The sequence below is a fragment of the Rhinoderma darwinii genome, chromosome 2 (assembly GCF_050947455.1).
Source record: "Rhinoderma darwinii isolate aRhiDar2 chromosome 2, aRhiDar2.hap1, whole genome shotgun sequence".
Classification (NCBI taxonomy): Eukaryota; Metazoa; Chordata; class Amphibia; order Anura; family Rhinodermatidae; genus Rhinoderma; species Rhinoderma darwinii.
Genome location: NC_134688.1, coordinates 93,261,116 through 93,287,027, shown reverse-complemented (window position 1 = coordinate 93,287,027; position 25,912 = coordinate 93,261,116). Strand labels below are relative to the sequence as shown.

The following is a 25,912-nucleotide window of genomic DNA, read 5'->3' as shown; positions in this document are numbered from 1 at the left end:
CTTAAAAGAGGTCACCTTGTCGTGGCAGGTGGGCTCACACATTTTGATCAAAATGTGTGCAATGAACCTCACTTTCGTAATTAAACGTAGCAGCAATGCATATCCACTTAATGACCAGCCTATTTTAAACCTTAATGACCAAGCCATTTTTTACGTTTTTCCATCGTCGCATTCCAAGAGCTATAACTTTTTTATTTTTGCGTCGACATAACTCTATAAGGTCTTGTTTTTTGCGGGACAAGTTGTATGTTTTAAAAGCACCATTTTGAGGTATATATTATTTATTGATTAACTTTTCTTAACTTTTTTTTGGGGGGAATAGAAAAAAACCAGAAATATCGCCACTCTTTTTCGCGTCATAAAATGACGCCGTTTACCATGTGGTATAAATAACACAATAACTTTATTCAGCGGGTTGTTACGATTACAACGATACCAAATTTCTATAGATTTTGTATGTTTTACTGCTTTTTACTAGTTCCACTAGGGGACTTTAATATGCGATTCTCCGATCGCTATTATAATACACTGCAATACTTTTGTATTGCAGTGTATTACTGCCTGTCCGTTTAAAACGGACAGGCATCTGCTAGCAGGCATTCGCTACAGGCCCCCGGCTGCCATCGGAGACACAGACACTCGGCGATCTTATCGCCGGGTGTCAGTGGGATGAGAGGGAGCTCCCTCCCTCTCTCCAAAACCACTCTGATGCGGCGCACGCTATTGAGCACAGCATCTGAGTGGTTAAACGGTTGAGATCGATACTAATATCGGGACGCCCCCAGCTCTCAGCTACATCTGGCAGCTGAGAGCAGGGAGATTTGACAGCTCCCTGCTCTGTTTACTTATTCTGATGCAGCGACGTAAAAAGTCTATTGCATCGGAATAAGGCCCGTTAGTGACCGACGTAAAAACACTATTGGCTGGTCACTAACGGGATATTTATTTATATATAGTGTATTAGGTGGCATTAGCGTTCGCAGAGAGCTTGTTGCAATATTATTTTCTTTATTTTATTGCTTGGTGCAATATAGATCTTGAAACCTTCTATATAAAGAAATTTTTGTGCTAATATTTAAAACGATATAGCATATATAAATGCATGAGAAACCACACACTGAACTATAAGGGTGGCTCTTTGACCGTCCGGAAAGTTGGGAGGTATGCCCACACCGAGTTTGTTTTGTAGGCCTAAGAGAGAGTCTCCTGTTGTAAAGGTATATTGAATGGACCTATCTGAATGAGGCTTCCTTGTCAGGACAGGCTCACACAATTTTATCAAAATGTGCGTGAAGAAACTCACACTTATAAGTATAGTAAATATTGAAGCAATGCAATTTAACCCCTTCCCGACATTTGTCGTAAGTATATGACATGGAAAGCCAGTGCTTCCCGCAAAATGTTGTATACTTACGCCAAATGTTTGGCACCGGCTCAGAAGCTGAGCCGGTGCCATCATCGCCGGATCTCAGCTGTATCTTACAGCTAACATCCGGCTGTAATGACGGGGACCGAAATTAGCTTCGATCCCCGCCATTAACCCCTTCAATGCAGCGTTCAAACGTGATCGCTACATTTAAGCTGTTTGCAGCTCATCGGAACCCCAGCAATGAAATCGCCGTGGTTCCGGTGGCTGCAATGGCAACTGGAGGCCTAATACTGGCCTCACGGTCTGCCTAGCACGGAAGCCGGTCAAGATCCGCCCGGCGGCGGAGCCTGATCGGCTTCCGTAGCCGCCGGCAAGATGGCGCCGGCTCAGGAGCTGATCCGGCGTCATCAGCGGTGGAAGTCAGCTGTATGTTACAGCTGACATCCACCTGTAATAGCAGGAACCGGAGCTAGCTCCGATCCCTGCCATTAACCCCTTCGATGCAGCAATCGAAAGCGATTGCTGCATCTTAGCGGTTGCTAGCAGATCGCCAGCCCTGACAGGCAATCAGGACTGGCGACTGCTCCTATGGCAACAGGAGACACAATGGCCTCCTGCTCTGCCATTACAGAAGCCGATTAGGCCCCGCCGGGAGGCGAAGCCTTTACCGGCTTGCTGTCAGTGAATAACTGACATATCTAATACATTGCACTACGTAGGTAGTGCAATGTATTAGAAAAATATAAATCTGACAGTTAGACAGTCAAGTCCCCTAGTGGGACTTGAGAAAAAGTGTAAAAAAAAAAAGTGAAAAAAATAAAAGTTTGAAAACAATAAAAGTTTCAAGTAATAAAATAAAACCCAATCGCCCTTTTTCTCTTATCAAGTCCTTTATGATTGAAAAATTAAATTAAACCATACGTGTTTGGTATCGCCTCGACCGTAACGACCTGAGGTATCAAAATATTGTATTAGTTATTGAAGCGTAAAAAAAAAACCGTAAAAAACTTTACCAGGGTTTCTGTTTTTTGGTCACTTTGACCTACAAATATTGGAATAAAAAGTGATCAAAAAGTCGCACGTATCCAAAAATGGTACCTATAAAAACTATAGCTTGTCTCGCAAAAAACAAGCCCTCATACAGCTCCGTTGACAAAAAAATTTAAAAGTAATGGTTCTCATAACTTGGCGACAGAAAAAATACATTCTTTTTACGAAAGTAATTTTATTGTGCAAAAAGTTGTAAAACATAAAAAAGTTCTATAAATTAGGTATCGCCGGAATCGTACGGACCCGCAGAATAAAGTTAACATGTAATTTATAACGTTTGGTGAACGCTGTATAAAAAAAACGAAAAAAAACTATGCCAGAATTGCAGTTTTTTGTTTACCTGGCCTCCCAAAAAATAGGATAAAAGGTGATCAAAACGTTGCATGTACCCCAAAATGGTACCAATAATAACTACAGCTCGTCCCGCAAAAAAAAAAAGCCCTCATACCACTACGTCTATGAAAAAATAAAATTAGTTAAGGCTCCAATAAGCCAGGAAATAAAAAATATGCAGTTGTGCCGGCCCGAGGGGAACATTTCTTCTGTTTCAAGAGGCGATTTATCAAGGACCTAAAATTAGGGAACCAGGAAGGGGAGGGCCTAAACATATCCGCTGGAAACGAGGGTGCCCGTATTATACCAGGACAACACTTTCCCAGCAAAATTCCCCAAACTGCAAAGGTGCGGAGTGTGGACCAAAAGGGGGATAAGAAAGGACGCCATATATATCAGTGCGACACTGGCCTGTGCAGAAAGGATCAGCGTAACACACAACTATGGATCATTTTATTGTTTTTTTACCCCATTATTATGCCACCTGAATATGCCCCTGATGTACTCTGCCCAGCTTACATGTATCCCCACATTATAAATGGAAACACCAGCAATAATCAAACAAATCTACTACCAAGCAAAATCCGCTCTCCAAAAGCCAAATGGCGCTCCCTCCGCTCTGAATCCTACAATGTGCCCAAATAGCAGTTTCCTTCCACATATATGGCATCGTCATACCCAGGAGAACCCTTTTAACAATTTTTGGGATGTGTGTCTCCAGTGGCATAAGCTGGCCATGACATATTTGGCACTGAAATGGCAAATCTAGGGAAAAATATAAATTTTTAATTTGCACCATCCGCAGTGCAATCATTTATGGAAAAGACCTGTGGGGTGAAAATGCTCACTACATCCCTTAATAAATGCCTTGAGGGGTATAGTTTCCAAATGGGGTCACTTCTCTAGGGGTTTCTGTTTATTATTTCACATCTGAGCCTCTGCAGTTGTCAAACCAATACTTTGTAAATCGCCAAATTAGGCCTCAATTTTACATGGTACGCTTTCACTCCTGAGCCTGGTCGAATGTCCAGGCAAAGGATTAGTGCCCCATGTAGGGTGTTTCTAAAACCGGGAAACACCGCATAATAATTAGAGAGCTGTCTTGTTATGGTGGCACAAGCTAGGCACCACATATTGGCATGCATTGAGGGGTGTAATTTCCAAAATTGGGCCACTTCTGGGGGTTTCCACTGTTTTGGGCCCAAAGGCGACCAGAAACCAATCAAGCAACATCTGCACTACAAATGGCACTCCTTCCCTTCTGAGCCCTGCCATGTGCCCAAACAGCAGTTTATGGGCTATTGCCGTACTCGGGAGAAATTGCTTTACAAATGTTGGGTTCTTTTTTTCCTTTATTTGTTGAGAAAATGAAAAATTTTGCGCTAAAGCTACGTCTTATTGAAGAAAAAGGATCGTTTTTATTTTCACTGCCCAATTCTAATAAATTCTATGAAACATCTGTGAGGTCAAAATGCTTACTACGCCCCTAGATGAATTCCTCAAGAGGTGTAGTTTCCTAAATGGAGTCACTTTTTGGGCGTTTTCATTGTTTTGTCCCCTCAGGGGCTTTGCAAATGTGACATGGCCTCTGCAAACCATTCCTGCTAAATGTGATCTCCAAAATGTGATCTCCAAAAGCCAAATAGCGCTCTTTGGGCATGACCACACATGGCGGAATTCCTCCGCAACTGTCCGCATCGATGCCGCACAGAATCTGCGTTGCAGATTCTGCAGCGGATCTGCACAAAATGTGCAGTACATTGATGCGGACTAGCTGCTGCAGACTGCGGGAAAAGTGCTTCCCTTCTCCCTATCAGTGCAGGATAGAGAGAAGGGACAGCACTTTCCCTAGTGAAAGGAAACGATTTTCATACTTACCGGCCGTTGTCTTGGTGACGCGTCCCTCTTTCGGCATCCAGCCCGACCTCCCTGGATGACGCGCCAGTCCATGTGACCGCTGCAGCCTGTGCTTTGCCTGTGATTGGCTGCAGCCGTCACTTACACTGAAACGTCATCCTGGGAGGCCGGACTGGAGACAGACGCAGGGAGTTCTCGGTAAGTATGAACTTATATGTTTTTTTACAGATACATGTATATTGGGATCGGTAGTCACTGTCCCGGGTGCAGAAACAGTTACTGCCGATCGCTTAACTCTTTCAGCACCCTGGACAGTGACTATTTACAGACGTCTCCTAGCAACGCTCCCGTCATTACGGGAGCCCCATTGACTTCCTCAGTCTGGCTGTAGACCTAGAAATACATAGGTCCAGCCAGAATGAAGAAATGTCAAGTTAAAAAAGCAAGACGTATCCGCAGCACACATGACATGTGCATGACAGCTGCGGACTTCATTGCGGAACTTTGAATCTCCATTGAAGTCAATGGAGAAATTCCGCCATGAGTCCGCCACTGCTCCGCAACAGACAGAGCATGCTGCGGACACCAAATTCCGCTCCGCAGCCTATGCTCCGCAGCGGAATTGTACGCATCGTGTAAACGAACACTGCTAATTTAAAGTGAAAGTCAATGGAGAAACGGCTCCGCTGCGGATTAACGCTGCGGAGTGTCCGCAGCGGAATTTAAGTGGAATTCCGCCATGTGTGAACCCGCCCTTTCAATTCTAAGCCCTGCCGTGTGTCAAAACAGCCGTTTATTACCACATACGGGGTATTGTTTTACTCGGGAGAAATTGCTTTACAAATTTTGCGGTGCTTTTTCTCCTTCAGTCCTTGTGGAAATGCGAAAAAATTAGCTAAACCTACATTTTCTTTGAAAAAATGTAGATTTTTATTTTCAGGGCCTACTTCCAATAATTTCTACAAAAAACCTGTGGGGTCAAAACGCTCACTATATCACTAGATAATTTCCTCAACGGGTGTAGTTTCCAAAATGGGGTCACTTGTGGGGGGTTTCCACTGTTTTGTCCCCTCAGGGGCTTTGTAAATGTGACATGGCCTCCGCAAACCATTCCTGCTAAATTTGAGCTCCAAAAGCCAAATAGCGCTCTTTCAATTCTAAGCCCTGCCGTGTGTCCAAACAGCCGTTTATTACCACATGTGGGGTATTGTTTTACTCGGGAGAAATTGCTTTACAAATTTTGCGGTGCTTTTTCTCCTTTAGTCCTTGTGGAAATGAGAAAAAAAAAATCGCTAAACCGACATTTTCTTTGAAAAAATGTCGATTTTAATTTTCACGGCCTATTTCCAATAATTTCTGTAAAAAACCTGTGCAGTCAAATGCTCACTATATCCGGAGATAATTTCCTTGAGGTGTGTAGTTTCCCAAATGGGGTAATTTTTGGGGGATTTTCACTGTTTTGGCACCGCAAGAGCCCTTCAAACCTGACATGGTGCCTAAAATATATTCTAATAAAAATAAGGCCCCAAAATCCTCTAGGTACTCCTTTGCTTCTGAGGCCGGTGCTTCATTCCAGTAGCACGCTACGGCCACATGTGGGATATTTCCAAAAACTGCAGAACCTGGGCAATAAATATTGAGTTGCATTTCTCTGGTAAAATCTTCTGTGTTATAAAAAAAATTGTATTAAAAATTTATTTCTGCAAAAAAAAATTACATTTGTAAATTTCACCTCTACTTTGCTTTAATTCCTGTGAAATGTCTAAAGGGTTAAGACATTTTCTAAATGCTGTTTTGATTACTTTGAGGGGTGAAGTTTTTAAAATGGGGTGACTTTTTGGGGGTTTCTAATATATAAGGCCCTCAAAGCCACTTCACAACTGAACTGGCCCCTGTAAAAATAGCCTTTTGACATTTTCTTGAAAATGTGAGAAATTGCTGCTAAAGTTCAAAGCCTTGTAACGTCCTAGAAAAATAAAAGGATGTTCAAAAAACGATGCCAATCTAAAGTAGACATATGGGGATGTTAATTAGGAACAATTTTGTGTATTATAATTGCCTGTCTTACAAGCAGATACATTTAAATTGAGAAAAATGCAAATTTTTGCAATTTTTTGCTACATTTTGGTGTTTTTCACAATTAAATACTGAACATATTGAGCAAATTTTGCCAGTAACTTAAAGTCCAATGTGTCACGAGAAAACAGTCTCAGAATCGCTTGGATAGGTGAAAGCATTCCGAAGTTATTACCACATAAAGTAAAACATGTCAGATTTGAAAAATGAGGCTCTGTCAGGAAGGTCAAAAGTGGCCAAAAAGGGAAGGGGTTAAATGAAACCATATATTCAATGTTTGTATAGATCTTTGTGCCTGCACAGTGCTGCTGCATTTTTTTGTGTTTTTTTATTAATGTGCTGTGACCTCACTATGGTACTCAGCCATTAGATGTGACATCACTATGGATTGTTGGTAGATATAAGGGGGTGATTTATGATGAATATTGGAGAGAAAGGATCCCATATACTGTTCTTGCACTGTAGCCCATAGCTGTCTTTGTCTGACACTGGTGCACATTATTCCTATACTGTGACATCCCTGTGTGCAATCCTATCCTGACTTTACAGTGTTTATTATCTATGTACTGACATCACTCTGACTATTATTTCTGTGCTGTTAGTTCATCGCAGTAATTACCCCTGTGCTATGACATCACAATCTTTATAATCCCTGTGCAGTGATTTCACTATGTTTATTATTTCTATATTGTGACATGTGGGTTTTTTATCCCTGTGGTGATAGATCATTGTGTGCATTAACCATGTTCTGTGACATAACAGTAAGAATTGTTCCTGCGCAGTAACATCATGGTGTACATTTTTAGCAGCATTTGAAATGCAGAGGTTGAAGTCACACCTTGGAACTATGTGTCTGAGCTAGCCCAATGGTTCCACTGTACCATAAGAGGATCCCAGCGTAACAAACTGCATGTAAAGTTGGGAGGGGCGGTCCAGTTACAAATTTTGCACCAGGAACTTCAAGTTACACCTCTAGGGGTTCAGAAGTTGTGGTTGTACCCTGACCCTGGAGGTTGAGGGGGGCCCAAACGATCTCTGCCCTATATGAGAAGATAAGTATTGTAAATTACTAGCGATAGTTAAGGGACCCTGTTAAAGATTTTGCATTGGGGCCCAGGAGCTTATGTATCTGCCTCTCTTTAGCATCAGCAGAAAAAAGGCAACATTTACTGACTCTTAATTTACAATCTGTGAAGGGACAAAGCAGAGGGGCCATCATCACCTTGCTACAGTCACTTTTCTCTTGCCATTCATGGTTCCTTATTCTGCTGACAATACAACAGCACTATACCTATCTAGTATTACTAGTTAAAATGGTAATAGGACGTTAAATACCTTTGTGTCGAAAAAACAAAAAAGTATTATAGAAGTGATACCTTCATGGCTAACTAGAAAAATTACAATTGCAAGTCTTCAAAGCACAGAGGTACCTTCATCAGGCGGTATTCATTGTCGGACTGATGCTCCGGTGGGCCCACCCCTCCTAATGTAATTACCTCTGCCAGGGCTTCTCTTACTATCTTGGTGTCCAAGATCTCCTTAACTTCGAAGATGTCTGAAGGACCCGCTGGAGGCAACCGCAGGGCTAGAGGTCTTGGTAAAGCGGTTTAGAACCACCGGTTTTAGGAGGGAGACATGGAAGGAGTTGGGAATCTTGAGGGTATAAGGCAACCGGGCGACAGTGTTGATCTGCTGCAGGATCTCGAAGGGTCCGAGGAACCTGGGAGCAAATTTGTAAGATGGCACTCTCAGTCGGATATTCCTGGAGGACAGCCAGACCTTCGTGCCAGGGAGAAACTGAGGGGATTCTCTTCTCCTTGTGTCCGCCCTCCATTTCATGCAGTTGACCACCAGCAGGATGGAAGATCGAGTCTGCTGCCAGATCTGCAAAAAGTCCCTAAAAGCAGTGTCAGCAGCTGGTACCTCGGATGTATCAAGCACCGGGAGAGGAATTCATGGGTGTTGGCCATAGACAATAAAGAACGGAGTCTTCCTTGTGGACTCGCTGGTGTGATTATTGTAAGAAAATTCAGCCCATGGGAGCAACTGCACCCAGTCATCATGCTGCTTGGAGATGAAATGGCGTAGGTAGTTCTCCAAGATCTGATTGATCCTCTCGACTTGACCATTGGACTGAGGATGGTAGGCTGAGGAAAAGTCCAACTTTACACCTAGGAGTCCGCAGAGGGCTCTCCAGAACTTCGAGGTGAACTGAACCCCGCCGATTAGACGCAATATGCTGTAGCAAGCCGTGCAGGCGGAAGATGGGTTGGATGAAAAGTTTGGCCAGTTGAGGAGCAGAAGGAAGACCGGATAGAGGAACAAAGTGGGCCATCTTTGAAAATCGGTCCACCACCACCACCCAGACAGCACTGCATCCCGCAGAGAGAGGCTGGTCAGTGATAAAGTCCATAGCTATATGCTGCCAGGGAGCATCGGGCACAGGCAATGGCTGGAGCAGGCCAGCAGGTCTGGGGTGAGTGACCTTGTTAGCTGCACACACTGAACAGGAAGGCACAAAGTCCATAATGTCTTTGGGCAGCATGGGCCACCAGAAATGACGGGCAATCAGATCTCGGGTCTTATGGGTACCCGCGTGTCCTGAGCGCACCCTGGTGGTCACTGTGGAGCAGGATGGCCGTATGTGCAGACATCTCTTGAGAGAAGGGCGACAACTGGATTGAAGGAGTTCGTGGTCAGCGACCACGGACGCTACAGTATCCCCCCTCTTACGCCCCCTCCTCTTGGGACCAGAACAAGAGAGAAACCTCTTAATGAGAGTAGGAGCATTGAGATTCTCCTGTGACTGTCAGGACCTCTCTTCTGGACCAAACCCCTTGCAATTTACTAAATAAAAGGTTCTTCCTCTTACCTTTTTAATGTTCAAGATCTTCTTAACCTTAAAGGTGTCTGAAGGGCCGCTGGAGGCAACTGCAGGGCTTGGAGTGTTGGTAAAGCGGTTCAGAACCACTGGCTTCAGGAGAGAAACATGGAAGGAGTTGGGGATCTTGAGGGTAGGAGGCAGCCGAAGCTTGTAGGCGACAGGGTTGATCTGCTGCAGGATCTCGAAGGGATCGAGGAACCTCGGTGCAAATTTGTACGATGGCACCCTCAGTCGAATATTCCTGGAGGACAGCCAGACATTCGTGCCAGGAAGAAACTGAGGGGGTTCTCTTCTCCTTGTGTCCGCCTTGCACTTCATGCGGTCGACCGCCAGCAGGATGGAGGATCGAGTCTGCTGCCAGATCTGCAGAAAGTCCCCAAAGACCATGTCAGCAGCTGGCACCTCGGACGTAACCGGGACTGCGAGAGGAATTCGTGGGTGCTGGCCATAGACAACAAGGGTGACTTATGTGTGGACTCGCTGGTATGATTGTTGTAAGAGAACTCAGCCCACGGAAGCAACTGCACCCAGTCATCATGCTGCTTGTAGATGAAGTGGCGTAGGTAGTTCTCCAAGATCTGATTGATCCTCTCGACTTGACCATTGGACTGAGGATGGTAGGCTGAGGAAAAGTCCAACTTTATACCTAGGAGTCCGCAGAGGGCTCTCCAGAACTTTGAGGTGAACTGAACCCCCCGATCAGACACAATATGTTGCGGCAAGCCATGCAGGCGGAAGATGTGTTGGATGAGCAGCTTGGCCAGCAGAGGAGCAGAAGGAAGACCGGTCAGAGGAACGAAGTTGGCCATCTTTGAAAATCGATCCACCACCACCCAGACAGTACTGCATACGGCAGAGAGAGGCAGGTCCGTAATAAAGTCCATAGCTATATGCTGCCAGGGAGTATTGGGCACAGGCAATGGCTCAGCAGACCAGCAGGTCTGGAGTGAGCAACCTTGTTGGCTGCACATACAGAACAGGAAGAAACAAAGTCCATAATGTCCTTGGGCAGCGTGGGCCACCAGAAATGACGAGCAATCAGATCCTTAGTCTTATGGGTCCCCGTGTGACCTGCCAGTCTAGAGGAGTGTCCCTGGCGTAGGATTCTTCCACGGTCAGCCAGGCGCACAAAATTCCTCCCTGGAGGAATGTCCCCAACTTGCAGGGGATTGACAGAGACAATGCAAGACGGATCAATGATGTTCTGTGGAATCTCCATGGTGTCTTCTGTCTCGAAAGACCTGGACAAGGCATCGGCCCTCACATTTTTGTCAGCCGGGCGATAATGGAGCTCAAACTGGAACCTGGTAAAGAACAGCGACCACCTGGCCTGACGAGGATTCAGCCGTTGGGCCATCTGGAGATAGGTGAGATTCTTGTGGTCCGTAAAAATTAGCATAGGATGAGCTGCACCCTCTAGTAGATGTCTCCATTTCTCCAGAGCCAATTTGATGGCCAGTAACTCCCGATCCCCAATCGAGTAGTTGCGTTCTGCGGAAGTGAAGAGCTTGGAGAAATATCCACATATCATTGACTTGCCCTTGTAACCTCTCTGGAACAGGAGTGCACCAGCACAGACAGAGGAGGCGTCCACCTCCAACGAGAACTGTAGGGAAACATCTGGATGATGGAGGATAGAGGCGGACGTGAAGGCATTCTTCAGGCTATTGAATGCGGACTCTGCCTCAGGAGTCCACACCTTGGCGTTCATGCCCTTCTTGGTGAGGTTAGAGATAGGAGAAGTCAGTGAGGAGAAGTTTGGGATGAACGGTCTGTAAAAATTGGCTAATCCCAGAAAGAGCTGTATGGCCCTCAAACCTTGAGGGCTTGGCCATTCCAAGACGGACTTTACCTTTTCAGGATCAATCTCGAGACCTCAATTCGAGACGATGTAGCCCAGGAAGGGTAGAATATCTTTCTCAAACATGCACTTCTCCAATTTAGCGTACAGATGATTCTCCCTTAACTGCAGCAAAACTTGACGGACATGTCTCTGATGAGTCATAGGATCTGGAGAAAAAAATCAAGATGTCATCAAGATAGACCACAACACAAACATAGAGGAGGTCATGGAAGATGTCATTCACAAACTCCTGGAAGACCGCGGGAGCATTACAAAGACCGAAGGGCATTACTAGATATTCATAGTGTCCATAACGGGTGTTAAATACAGTCTTCCATTCGTCACCCCGGCGAATCCGGATTAGGTTGTAAGCCTCACGCAGATCTAGTTTGGAAAAAATATTGGCACCACGTATACGATCAAACAGTTCTGAGATCAGTGGCAACGGATACTTATTTATCACCGTGATCTGGTTGAGACCCCGGTAGTCGATGCAGGGACGTAGAGAACCATCCTTTTTCTTGACGAAGAAGAACCAGGCTCCTGCCGGGGAGGAAGACTTCCGTATGAAGCCCCTCTCCTAGTTCTCTTTAACAAAGGCGGACATTGACTGAGTCTCTGGTAAGGAGAGAGGATATACCCTACCACGGGGAAGGGATGCACCAGGAATCAGCTCGATAGGGCAGTCATACGCCCGGTGTGGGGGCAGCGTCTCCACCTCCCACTTGCTGAAGACATCCGAAAATGCAGCATAATGACCAGGCAATCCTGCCAATGACTCAGGCAGAGGAGGCTGAGCCGAATGAGTCTGTCCCAGGCAACTCCATTGTTCCAGTCCAGGGCTGGGGCACGTAATCGGAGCCAAGGCAGTCCCAGCAGCACGGGGTTAACGGTCTTGGACAAGACAAAGAACAATAACAGCTCGGCGTGGAGAACTCCCACTTGGAGCCTTAGCGGCTTGGTATCAGCAATAACTGGATCAGGCAGAGGTAGTCCGTTTACTGATGCAAACATCAACGGCCTCTCCAGAGGGTGGTGGGTAATTGAAGAAGATCCACGAGGTCTCTACAAATGAAATTAGCAGCAGATCCAGAGTCCAGATACGCAGAGACCTGATGCGTTCTCTCGCCGGACACTATGATCACTGGTATGGACAATTTAGACGGAAGTCCTTTTTTATCCAAGGTTGTCTCTCCTAGCAACCCTTGGCTTTGGGATTTTTGGGGACACAGACGCACAAGATGGCCTCCAAGGCCGCAATATAAACAGAGTCCCAAAGTGCGTCTGCGTTGTTTCTCCTGGGTGGATAGCTTACACTGGTCCACCCTCCCAGACTCCTTAGGAGGATCGACATCTGAGGACAGCAGGGGTTGCTGCAAAGTAGGGGCCAGACTAGGAAGGCCTCCCTCCTGACGAGCCTCTTGGAGGCATTCTCGGATCCTTATATGAATCCGGGCGGACAGAAAGATGAGGTAATCCAGGGTAGACGGTAGATCTCGAGTGGCAAGTTCGTCCTTAATTTTAGGAGACAGTCCATGCCAGAATGTAGCCACCAGGGCCTCATTGTTCCACAACAGTTCTCCCGCCAGGGTGCGGAAGTGGATGGCGTACTTTACAGTGTTTGACAATTATATTCAGGGGCACAGTGTACGATACAATTATATTCAAGGGCACAGTGTATGATACTATTGTATTCAGGGGCATAGAATGTGGCACCATGAGAATTTTATCTTCATTTATAGGTGCTGAAATGTAGGGAAAGTGAGCAGCCGAAGACATCTGAGTGGCAAACTCTGTAGAAATGGGTCATGGCCAGGAGGCATCATCATGGAGATCTGGACCGGATGGAGACGAAAATAGAAAAAGAACAAAAAAAGAATCTGAGAAGACGTCACCTGTGAGTCACTAGATGTAAATGTTTATTCTCCCTGTGACTGAACAGTATTATAGTCACTGTATGATCTGCAGCGAGATGATGGGTTTATCGTTCTTTTTTGTGAAACAGCAACACCCAGCATATCCTTACCATTGTTCAGGCCATACTGGGAGCAGTAATTTTATGTCGTACGTTTATGGCAGGGATTAAACTGAATTTGCAAATGATCTCTGTACTGAGCTATATTTGTGCTTATACTGAGCTCGGTTCTGATGCTGTATTTATGCACTGAGTTTTATTCTGGTGCTGTATTTATGCAGGGAGCTTGGTTCTGGTGCTGTATATATGTACTGAGTTAGGTTCTGGTGCTGTAATTATGTACTGAGTTAGGTTCTGGTACTGTATAAATATATACTGATCTTGATTCTGGTACTGTATAAATTTATGCTAAGCTTGGATCTGGTGATGTATTTATGTACGGAGCTTAGTTCTGGTAAAATATATATACATATATATATACATTGAAGGAAATAAGTATTTGATCCCTTGCTGATTTTGTAAGTTTGCCCACTGTCAAAGACATGAACAGTCTATAATTTTTAGGCTAGGTTAATTTTACCAGTGAGAGATCGATTATATTTAAAAAAAAACCTGAAAATTACATTGTCAAAATTATATATATTTATTTGCATTGTGCACAGAGAAATAAGTATTTGATCCCTTTGGCAAACAAGACTTAATACTTGGTGGCAAAACCCTTGTTGGCAAGCACAGCAGTCAGACATTTTTGTAGTTGATGATGAGGTTTGCACACATGTTAGATGGAATTTTGGCCCACTCCTCTTTGCAGATCATCTGTAAATCATTAAGATTTTGAGGCTGTCGCTTGGCAACTCGGATCTTCAGCTCCCTCCATAAGTTTTCGATGGGATTAAGGTCTGGAGACTGGCTAGGCTCCTCCATGACCTTAATGTGCTTCTTTTTGAGCCACTCCTTTGTTGCCTTGGCTGTATGTTTCGGGTCATTGTCGTGCTGGAAGACCCAGCCCCGAGCCATTTTTAATGTCCTGGTGGAGGGAAGGAGGTTGTCACTCAGGATTTGACGGTACATGGCTCCATCCATTCTCCCATTGATGCGGTGAAGTAGTCCTGTGCCCTTAGCAGAGAAACACCCCCAAAACATAATGTTTCCACCTCCATGCTTGACAGTGGGGACGGTGTTCTTTGGGTCATAGGCAGCATTTCTCTTCCTCCAAACACGGGGAGTTGAGTTAATGCCAAAGAGCTAAATTTTAGTCTCATCTGAACACAGCACCTTCTCCCAATCACTCTCAGAATCATCCAGATGTTCATTTGCAAACTTCAGACGTGCCTGTACATGTGCCTTCTTGAGCAGGGGGACCTTGCGGGCACTGCAGGATTTTAATCCATTACGGCATAATGTGTTACCAATGGTTTTCTTGGTGACTGTGGTCCCAGCTGCCTTGAGATCATTAACAAGTTCCCCCCGTGTAGTTTTCGGCTGAGCTCTCACCTTCCTCAGGATCAAGGATACCCCACGAGGTGAGATTTTGCATGGAGCCCCAGATCGATGTCGATTGACAGTCATTTTGTATGTCTTCCATTTTCTTACTATTGCACCAACAGTTGTCTCCTTCTCACCCAGCGTCTTACTTATGGTTTTGTAGCCCATTCCAGCCTTGTGCAGGTCTATGATCTTGTCCCTGACATACTTAGAAAGCTCTTTGGTCTTGCCCATGTTGTAGAGGTTAGAGTCAGACTGATTAATTGAGTCTGTGGACAGGAGTCTTTTATACAGGTGACCATTTAAGACAGCTGTCTTTAATGCAGCACCAAGTTGATTTGGAGCATGTAACTGGTCTGGAGGAGGCTGAACTCTGAATGGTTGGTAGGGGATCAAATACTTTTTTCTCTGTGCACAATGCAAATAAATATATATAATTTTGACAATGTGATTTTCTTTTTTTTTTTTGATATATAATCTATTTCTCACTGGTAAAATGAACCTAGCCTAAAAATTCTAGACTGTTCATGACTTTGACAGTGGGCAAACTTACAAAATCAGCAAGGGATCAAATACTGGTTTCCTTGACTGTGTATATATATATATATATATATATATATATATTTCACCAGAATCAAGCTCAGTACATTTATGCAGTATATATGTATGTATATACATACATACACACTGTACTTTGTTCTGGTGCTGTATAAATGTATTGAGTTTTGTGCTGTAAATTTGTACTGTTTGGTTCTGGCGCTGTATGTATGTGCTGAGCTTGGTTCGGGTGCTGTATTTATGTACTGACCTTGGATCTTGCGTCGTGTGTGTGTATATATATATATATATATATATATATATATATACACACACTACCGTTCAAAAGTTTAGGGTCACTTAGAAATTTCCTTATTTTTGAAGGAAAAGCACAGTTTTTTTCAATGAAGATAACATTAAATTAATCAGAAATACACTCTATACATTGTTACTATTCTAGCTGCAAACGTCTGTTTTTTAATGCAATATCTACATAGGTGTATAGAGGCCCATTTCCAGCAACCATTACTCCAGTGTTCTAATGGTACATTGTGTTTCGTAACTGTGCTAGAAGGCCAATGGCTGATTAGAAAACACTTGAAAACCCTTGTGCAATTATGTTAGCACCACTGAAAACAGTTTTGCTGTTTAGAGGAGCTATAAAACGGACCTTCCTTTGAGCTAGTTGAGAATCTGGAGCATTACATTTGTGGGTTCGATTAAACTCTCAAAATGGCTAGAAAAAGAGAGCTTTCATGTGAAACTCGACAGTCTATTCTTGTTCTTAGAAATGAAGGCTATTCCATGCGAGAAATTGCCAAGAAACTGAAGATTTCCTACAACGGTGTGTACTACTCCCTTCGGAGGACAGCACAAACAGGCTCTAACCAGAGTAGAAAGAGAAGTGGGAGGCCCCGCTGCACAACTGAGAAACAAGACAAGTACATTAGAGTCTCTAGTTTGGGAAATAGACGCCTCACAGGTCCTCAACTGGCAGCTTCATTAAATAGTACCCGCAAAACGCCAGTGTCAACGTCTACAGTGAAGAGGCGACTCTGGGATGCTGGCCTTCAGGGCAGAGTGGCAAAGAAAAAGCAATATCTGAGACTGGCTAATAAAAGGAAAAAATTAATATGGGCAAAAGCACACAGACATTGGACAGAGGAAGATTGGAAAAAAAGTGTTATGGACAGACGAATCGAAGTTTGAGGTGTTTGGATCACACAGAAGAACATTTGTGAGACGCAGAACAACTGAAAAGATGCTGGAAGAGTGCCTGACGCCATCTGTCAAGAATGGTTGAGGTAATTTGATGGTCTGGGGTTGCTTTGGGGCTGGTAAAGTGGGAGATTTGTACAAGGTAAAAGGGATTTTGAATAAGGAAAGCTATCACTCCATTTTGCAACGCCATGCCATACCCTGTGGACAGCGCTTGATTGGAGCCAATTTCATCCTACAACAGGACAATGACCCAAAGCACACCTCCAAATTATGCAAGAACTATTTAGGGAAGAAGCAGGCCGCTGGTATTCTATTTGTAATGGAGTGGCCAGCGCAGTCACCAGATCTCAACCCCATAGAGCTGTTGTGGGAGCAGCTTGACCGTATGGTACGCAAGAAGTGCCCATCAAGCCAAGCCAACTTGTGGGAGGGGCTTCTGGAAGCATGGGGTGAAATTTCTCCCGATTACCTCAGCAAATTAACAGCTAGAATGCCAAAGGTCTGCAATGCTGTAATTGCTGCAAATGGAGCATTCTTTGACGAAAGTAAAGTTTGAAGGAGAAAATTATTATTTCTAATAAAAATCATTATTTCTAACCTTGTCAATGTCTTGACTATATTTTCTAGTCATTTTGCAAATCATATGATAAATATAAGTGTGAGTTTTCATGGAAAACACAAAATTGTCTGGGTGACCACAAACTTTTGAACGGTAGTGTGTGTATATATATATATATATATATATATATATATATATATATGTGTATACACACATACATACATACATACATACATACATACATAAACACACACACATATACATACACACTGAGCTTGGTCCTGGTGCTGTATTTATGTACTGAGCTTGCTCTGGTGCTTCAATTACGTACAGAGTTTTGGCGCTGAATTTATTACAGTTTGATTCTGGTGCTGTATATAGCTACGGATTTTGGTTCTGGCACTGTATATTTGTGCTGAGTTTTGTTCTAGCACTGTATATATGTACTGAGCTGGCACCGTATTTGTGCATTAGCCGGGCGATTTGTCACCGCTTACTGCGCACGCCGCACCGTACTCCACCCTTCTCAGTGCACAGCCTAACTAAATGGGCTGAGCATGCTAAGGATATTGAATGCGCGCATATAGGTCTATATGTAATTGGTGAGTTTATTATAATGTGTGGGTAGGTATGTACGCTTATGTAATTTTATACGTAGTGTGGCACTCCAGTTAAACATTCTGGACAGGGAATTTCTTTATTTATAGTCTACTGTAATATAGGGTGTATTTAGAATATTGTAATTGTTTTATTTCATTATTAGAATCATTTTCCATGGCTCAATACACTGCAAAACACCACGACTCCCCACCCCCACCCTGGCACATATGTCTTTGTCGGTAAAATAGAGAACCTGCTGTTAAAAATTTGAATCCCACCCCTGTGCGGGATGCTCAGTCCTGTCCTCTGCTCACCTCTCTAGATGTCCTTATGGCTTCCCTACTAATGTTTTGGGCTGCCTGCATCATGTCCAAATTTTAGCTATTTGAGTTACGTGTACCGTATGTGTGTGATGTGTATATTTGTGTGTGTGTAACGTGTGAATATATGTTTGTAACGTGTATGTACTGTGAGTATATCGTGTATAATATGTGTGTATATACTGCATGTACTGTGAGTGTGTGTGTGTGTGTGTGTGTGTGTGTGTGTGTGTGTGTGTGTGTGTGTGTGTAACATGTCTATATATATATATATGTGTGTGTGTGTGTGTGTGTGTGTATATATGTGCATGTACTGTGTGTAACATGTGTTTTCTATGTGTGTAAAATATATATGTGTGTGTGTAAAGTCTGTTTATATATGTGTAATGTGGGTGTATATATAGGAGTGTAAATTTGTGTATATCATGTGTGTAATGTGTATATTTTTGCATCTACGGTGTGTATGTGTGTAACGTGTATTTACTGATTTATTAACTATCTGAGCAACATATATGAAAAACAGCACTTCACGGAGCATCAAGAACTACTCGAGTTATGGTAATGACAATTCACAACTAAAACTGAACCTGAGATAGAGGGTAATCATTTGTACTGGTGGACCCTTTGTACCCCAGTCCAACCTACAAAATTAATGAAGAGAAGAGCACAACATTTAAAAGATATTACATAAAGACATTGTACAAGGGCTGATACATCATTATATTATTTCAAGAAGTGCTAATAGTTTTGAAAACCACAAGTTGAAAACATGTCATTTTTTTAACTGCTTTTTAAAAAAAACAAAAAAAAAACAGTTTAAAGGGGTTTTCCACGACCAGTCAACTGATGACCTATCCACTGGATAGATTATCAGTATATGATCGGTGGCGGTCTGACACATGGACCCCGTACCCATCAGAAACTCCGGCTGCCTCCGGTCACCGGACGTCCATGCCGGAAGCCGATAGCTCCGGTCACAGAATAGCGGTGGACAGCTCTGCTGTTATTCAAGTAAATAGGAGCAAAGCTGCAGTTCTGCAGAATGGCTGCTATGCAATGGTCGGAGCCATCTGCTTCCGGCTCCAACTACTACATCAAGCAATCAAGTTTTGTTTAATGGTGTCGTTTCAATCATTGAAGGCAATGATGAAAAAACATGGCAAATCCATAGCAAAACGGCCCCAACCTGTTTGTACACATACAGAAGACAATGTGTGTCACATGTCGGAACAATGGTGTAACTGGAAGCTCCTTGGCCCCAATGCAAAATATGTAACCGTTCCCCCACCAACCATATGCCATTTATAAAACGTGTCTTCCTATGTAGCAGAGATGTCTTTGGGTCCCATTAGGTACTGCTGCTCGGGTACAACTGATAGCCCTGCACCCACTAACAGCTACGTCCCTGGGTTGTCACGATTCCAGTGGAAGCAGCCTTGGAGAAGATTTTCAGAAGTGGAAACTGAGCCCAGGGTTACATTTCCGTGATGCAATGGCTCAAGCGCTTCAGTTTTTTCATTCTTCTGTTAGCGGAACAGAAGAACAAAAAAATCTTAGCGCAGATGTGAATTAAGCCTAAAATAATAGCATTTCCTATAGCTTATTTCTGTAAAATGGACCATACATAGAGTGGTGTTTCAGCCCATTACAAAATATGCCACGACCGGTCAAATAGAAGATGTGAACATTTGTATTCAAAATGGACATGGTTGCGCTATATTTTTTTTTTATTTTTTTTAAACTCGTTTTATTAAGAACTGTTACAGTAATAAGTATAAAAACAGTCACACATTACTAATTACAATATATGGCATATTAGATCAAGGATATGTACAAATAGCAAGTCAAGTAATGAGTACATATAAAGCATTACAAACAGATGATTTCCCATTAATAATGGCGCTTAGACTGGTTTGCTAGGACGTATGTATGACAGTTCAACAAAAAGACAAAAACCAAAAACAGATATACAGGAAAACAAAACAACCTAGGACCCATGTTACCCATGAGCAACTGATAGATCTGGTACAGCCAGTCCATGGAGATACATAATAAAAATTTGTGGGTCATCTAGATTCCTATCTCACATTATCTGGTGAACCAGCGGCGGGGTTGACTGTCAGAGGGGAGTTATTCCAAATATCCCAGACGTTAGAAAATTTTGTACTACAACCACGATTTAGAAATACAACTTTCTCAAAAGGTATTACAGAATTTACCAATCCCTTCCAATAACCAATGGATGGAGGTCGATCATTCATCCAATGTTGTGCTATGGTTTTCCGTGCTAGAAATAGAGTTTCTCTCAAGAAAATACTAGTGTGGTGATTCCATGTCTCCCCATCCAGTATACCAAACAAACATATCTTAGGACATAAAGGAATGCCTACATGTATGGTTGCGCTATATTTGATTGCTTTTTTTACTTTTATTTGCAGACATCAAAATCTCAACTGTTTATACTTTTTTCCTACGAGAATTGAGACATTGATAAACGACAAGTGAGACAATTAGACCAACAGTAATCAGAAAAGTATATATCTCTGAAAAAGACAATAGTGTCATGAATTATTTATTTTTGTTGTATATATAGCGCCAACATATTCTGTAGTGCTGTACAGAAGTTATCATCACTCACTGTCCCCAGTGGGACTCACAATCTAAATTCACTATCTGTATATTTATTTATTGTGTGGGAAAAAACTGGAGTAATCACAAACTCCAAGCACATCTTGCACTTTATCGGATTGGAACCAAGGATTCTAGTGCTGCAAGGCAACCATGCTAACTACTGAGACACCGTGGTGCCCCATAAAGAGTGTTCGCTGTCTCTAGATTTTAAAGATTTCAAAGAAAAGTTCATATTTTTCTATCGGATGATACAAAGACTTCATAAAGCTTGAATGTAAAAAAGTAACTGTTCGCTATACAGAGTCCAAGTTTTAAAATTAGTTTTTCATAGCTGATGTGGCTTACTGGTAAGACACAAGCAAAAAAATTCTCACGATCAACATGTGTTCATTTAGTTGAAAGCACGTACTCAGTGGAGTAAATTTACAATACCTCATAGCTTTTTGGCCACCTTCACACAGATTTTTTTTTTAGTCAATTTTAAACTGCATGAAAAAATGCATGTTAAAACCTAAGCCCTTTGTAAAATTATTTACTGTGTTTATTTATGGTCCTTTTGTACATGATTTTTTATTGCATTTTTTATTAATTTTTTTAAACGCCACGCGCAGAACATGCTAAAAGACAAAAAAACAACACTAGAAAAAAAAGTAGCAAAAATGCCATAAACCAAAATGCAGTTGCATTGACATCTGTCCGCACTAAATAACACATAAAAAAGCACCATTAAAAAACACTATTAAAAAAAGTCATGAAAACTTCAGAAACGCAGCAAGACGCTGGGCGTGAATTCAGTCTTGCAGAGATACCCAAGAAATATTGTATGTAATAACAACATAGTAAATATTAAATTTTTGGGGGACACATCAGTGTTGCTTTCTGTTGAGGGGTTCCGCCGGAGCTATCCGTACATTACATTACATTACATCCGTGGTTACATTATTATTTCAATATGTGTTTCCCATAGATCGGGGGCAGACAGAGAAGGCATAGGGCCCATAAGGCAAAAAAAAGTATGTAGACTCCTAGCTTATGCTCATCATAGAGCTTGTTTCTACCAAGTCTTTCAATACTATGTAAATTTCTCTATCTCACTAGTTATTATGAGCCATGGCAATCATTAATAACCCTGTACATGCAATCAAGTAGACATTAGGAAGCACTGATATTTTCTTTTTAAGATGGTAGCAGGTTTCTTTGGCTGCAGGGCCCCTTTGCAGCTGAATATATGGTATATCTGCTCCTGCCATAGATGGTTAATAAACCAAGATACGACTGATTTTGTCATATGTTGTATGGAAGAAACCTTTTATTATTTTACAGAGAACACCCATAACAAATACAATTGCAGACAATATAGTTTTGTTTTTTATCTACAGCTGGCTATACGCCTAAGGCTCTGTTCACATCATGCCTGAGCATTCCATCAGATGTATACGTCGGGACTATTGCCTGACGGATACCTCTGACAGGTGGCTCTGATGTTTGCCACTGTATAGGCATACGTCACCCATAGGCTCTTACGTTAAATAGAAATTACTGTATACCATGCGGTATATTTTTTTTGCGGGATGCTCTGCATAGAAGAGTAGTTGACTTGAAAAAAGATACTGATGTATACCAGCCCGACAGAAGCCAAAAGACAGCTTTTCCCGGTGTATACGCCAAACATAGGGCTCAAACATGTTAGGCACAGACTCTTCGATAACTGTCAGTTAAACACTTGTTTGGCTGAAAGCTATCTCCCAATATCTCGGCTATCTCTTGACTCGGCTGAGCGTGCATGTTTATTTTTATTAGGGAGAGGGAGACAAGCTGATAGCAGTCACCTCTGTCAGAAGCTTACATCCTAGCACAACAATGGAAATATATGACTTTTACTAAATACCTTTATTTTTTAGAGTGTACCAATATCCTAATATTCTGTCATCTCCTCCCCGGGTTGTTTTTTGATCACTGTCTAGGGTTACGGCCAAGGTGCAATCCCACAGCGTAGTCCGTGCTTGCACTATTTTCGCTAATTGCTTTAATGTAGAGGATGGCCTGGGTCTGGGAAGCAGGCCTCCTGGCGCATTCGCGTTAGCTCCAAGCCTAGCCACCTCGCTGCCACTCCATAGAGATGTAAAGATGGCTCCATGGCACAGTAGCAGCCCTGGAGAGATTGCAGAAAGCTGCCAATCACACTTAGCTGCGTACGTTCAGGCCCGACTGCGATGCAATCACCACATCGCTGTTGGCCTGAATGGTCTATCAAAATGATGAGTCCCACCCACGAAATAGAGTAGCGAACCAAGGAGTAGAAGGCAGCCGCGGCCAAGAGACTGAGGTAAACGCGGAGATTGGAATACCCCTTTAACAGTGCCCTATTTTTCGCTATCCATGTTTTATGTGTTCTTAACCATGAAAGTAACAAATTTCAATTTAAAATAATTTATACTTATTACAAATTTTTTTCACGGCTATTTTAACATCAGTATTTCTTAAACTGTAAATTATTGGATTTACTGTGGGAATCACTACTGTGTAGAAGACAGAGATTATTTTATCATTCATTTGCAAATATTCTGATGGAGGTCTGAGATATGTGAGCATGAGGGTGCTGTAGAATAAAGAGATACAGGCCAGGTGAGATGTACAGGTGGAAAGGGCTTTACTTCTTCCTTTTGAGGACTTAATCCCTAGAATAGTTAGCAGAATATTTAAATATGAATATAAAATGGTGGAAAGGCAAATTATAGAAGTCAATCCTCCAAAAAGTAAAATGACCACCCTGTTCAGAAATGTATCAGAACATGTTAATTTAAATAGAGGTGGAATATCACAGTAGAAATGATCGATCACATTGGCTTTCCAATATTTTAATGAAAAGATAAAACTGATGTGAATCAAGGAGTTCAGAAATCCTGCAAAATATGCGCTGACCACCAAAAGTCGACATATTGTATTAGACATAATGGTTACGTAAAGCAAAGGCTGGCGGATTGCTACCAACCGATCATATGCCATGGCCGCTAGTATATAACTCTCTGTGGTTGCTGAACCACCGAATAATAACAACTGTGTGGCACATCCACTGATAGATATGGTTTTAATGCTCCGGGTGAAGTTTACCAGTGTGTTCGGTGTTATAATAGAAGTATAGAAAAGATCAAGCATTGCCAATTGACTGACAAAGAAATACATTGGAGTCTGCAAATCCGCCCCGAGCTGTATAGTTACAATGATCCCTACATTTCCAAGAACAGCAATGATGTAAAATATCAGGAACACCAGGAAGAGAATGATGCCTAGATCATGGTTATCAGTCAACCCAGTGAGGATGAACTCTGTGTTTGCTGTGTAAATACTGCAATTATTCATTTGTGTTGCTGCAGAAAGAAAATATATTATAATTATTACGAGACACATAGGTATAAAGTAAGATATGATATTAAAGGGGTTATGTGGGGACCGAAAAGTATTCTAGGTACAAGCAGTAGAGTAGTTACTGCTTGTACATAGAGTACAGCGGGGCCGGCCACATGACGTAGAGTCGTGTTGTCATGAATGAAGACTGTGCCACTAAACTTCAGGTCCACCGCCAGCACTATAATAATCAATTAAAATCTCATAATTAGCTAGACGGAGGACCGGAATATATATTAGCGAGTGTACTCACATAATGCAGTGAGTACACTCCTAATACTTTTTGGTCCCCACATAACCCATTTAAAGGGAACCTGTCATGTTGAACATGCTGTCCTATCTAATGGCAGCATGTTATACAGTAGAGCAGGAGAATGGAGCAGATTGATACAAAGTTTTGGGCAAAAAGATTCTGGAACCCGTAATTTATTGACCCCTGCTTGTGAGCTAAAAAGTCTAGTGAGCGGTCTTAACCATTGATTGACCATCTTCCCTGTGTTAGTGTACTTACAGAAACTGCTGACAATAATTGAGTAAGACCGCCAACTGGACTCTTAATTGCTATGGGCACCTTTGTAGGCTTCTATTTATTTAATTAAATGCATGTTTTCAAATGTTTTTTAAGTTTACTTTTATTAAAAAAGTTCAATCGTTCAGATGCAATTTCTATGTAATATCGATCTATGTAACGTCGATCACATCTAAGTTCATCGGAATCGGCTGATAGCGAACAATGCAGCTTCTATATATAGAGGATAGGTAGAATCTGCATCTGAAAAACGATTGAAAATGTTTAATAAAAGTCAGTTTAAAAAATGTTTAGAAAACCTAAAATATACATTTAATAATAAAAATAAAAAAAGAGTCTTCTTAGGTGTCCATTGACTTTAAGCCCAGAGTTAGGGTTTTAAATACTAAAATGACCGCTTATCCTGAATCTTTTTGCACACAACTATATATCAATCTGCTCAGCCCCTCCTGCTCTATAACATGCTACCCACGGATGAGGTGGCATGTATGACATGACAAGTGCTGTGATCAGTGATGTTCCCCATAGCAACCTAACCTGAGTAAGCAGTGTGGTTGAATCGTATTTTCTTCAGGAACTTTGGTCTTTTCAGATACTCCATAATCTATGCATGGCTTAATAAATTACTATGGAATGGATTACTACAAAATTGGCCCTTGAATGCATGTGCATATTTGAGGCAGATTAGTTATAAGCCCCTCTAGTTACAGGGGCTAATGTGACTACATTGTCTGTACAGCACTACAGAATATGTTGGTGCTATATATGTAATGGTAATAAATAACGTACACTAGCAAGATGACGGTTGACATTTGGTATGGTAAATAATAATGTAAGATTATATGCCTTTCACTGAAAAATATTGCAGTAAACTTTTCTCAGGTCACAATGTGTTGCCATGTAAATTAATTCCAGAATATCATCTATTCACACATTTAAAAAAATAATTTACCTTATACATATAATTTCTGAATTGTAAGAATGTGCTAGCACCACAGGTAATGTAATACTATCCTATGTTATAAAAGCAATGTGTCCAGTTTATATGGAGTCAATGCTTAAAAGTTCAATGTCTTGTGCAACAAACATACCCAATAGTCATATTCCATTGTGTACGTCCTCAGTTGAGTTCATTCTTGTAAACTGGCTGACCTATAAAAGCCATACTACCAGTTAACGGGTTCAACAGCTTCAAGAAATTATATTTATTAACTGAATTAAAACGGTTTCAAATCTGTAATATATTTACTGACAAATTTTTTACCAAATCTACAGGACAGTGCACATACAGTACATCC

The 25,912-nt window shown here is 42.2% G+C and overlaps 1 protein-coding gene across 1 annotated transcript; it reads right to left on the bottom strand.

Annotated features, from left to right (window-relative positions):
- Positions 1 to 18,602: 18,602 nt before the first annotated feature.
- On the bottom strand, positions 18,603 to 25,215 carry LOC142741728 (olfactory receptor 5I1-like). The gene is made up of 4 exons (XM_075851067.1): positions 25,152 to 25,215; positions 23,125 to 24,048; positions 21,351 to 21,381; positions 18,603 to 18,690 (listed from the first exon to the last, which is right to left on the bottom strand). Exons 1-4 carry the CDS (start codon positions 25,213 to 25,215, stop codon positions 18,603 to 18,605), a joined length of 1,107 nt encoding a protein of 368 aa, XP_075707182.1.
- Positions 25,216 to 25,912: the final 697 nt, after the last annotated feature.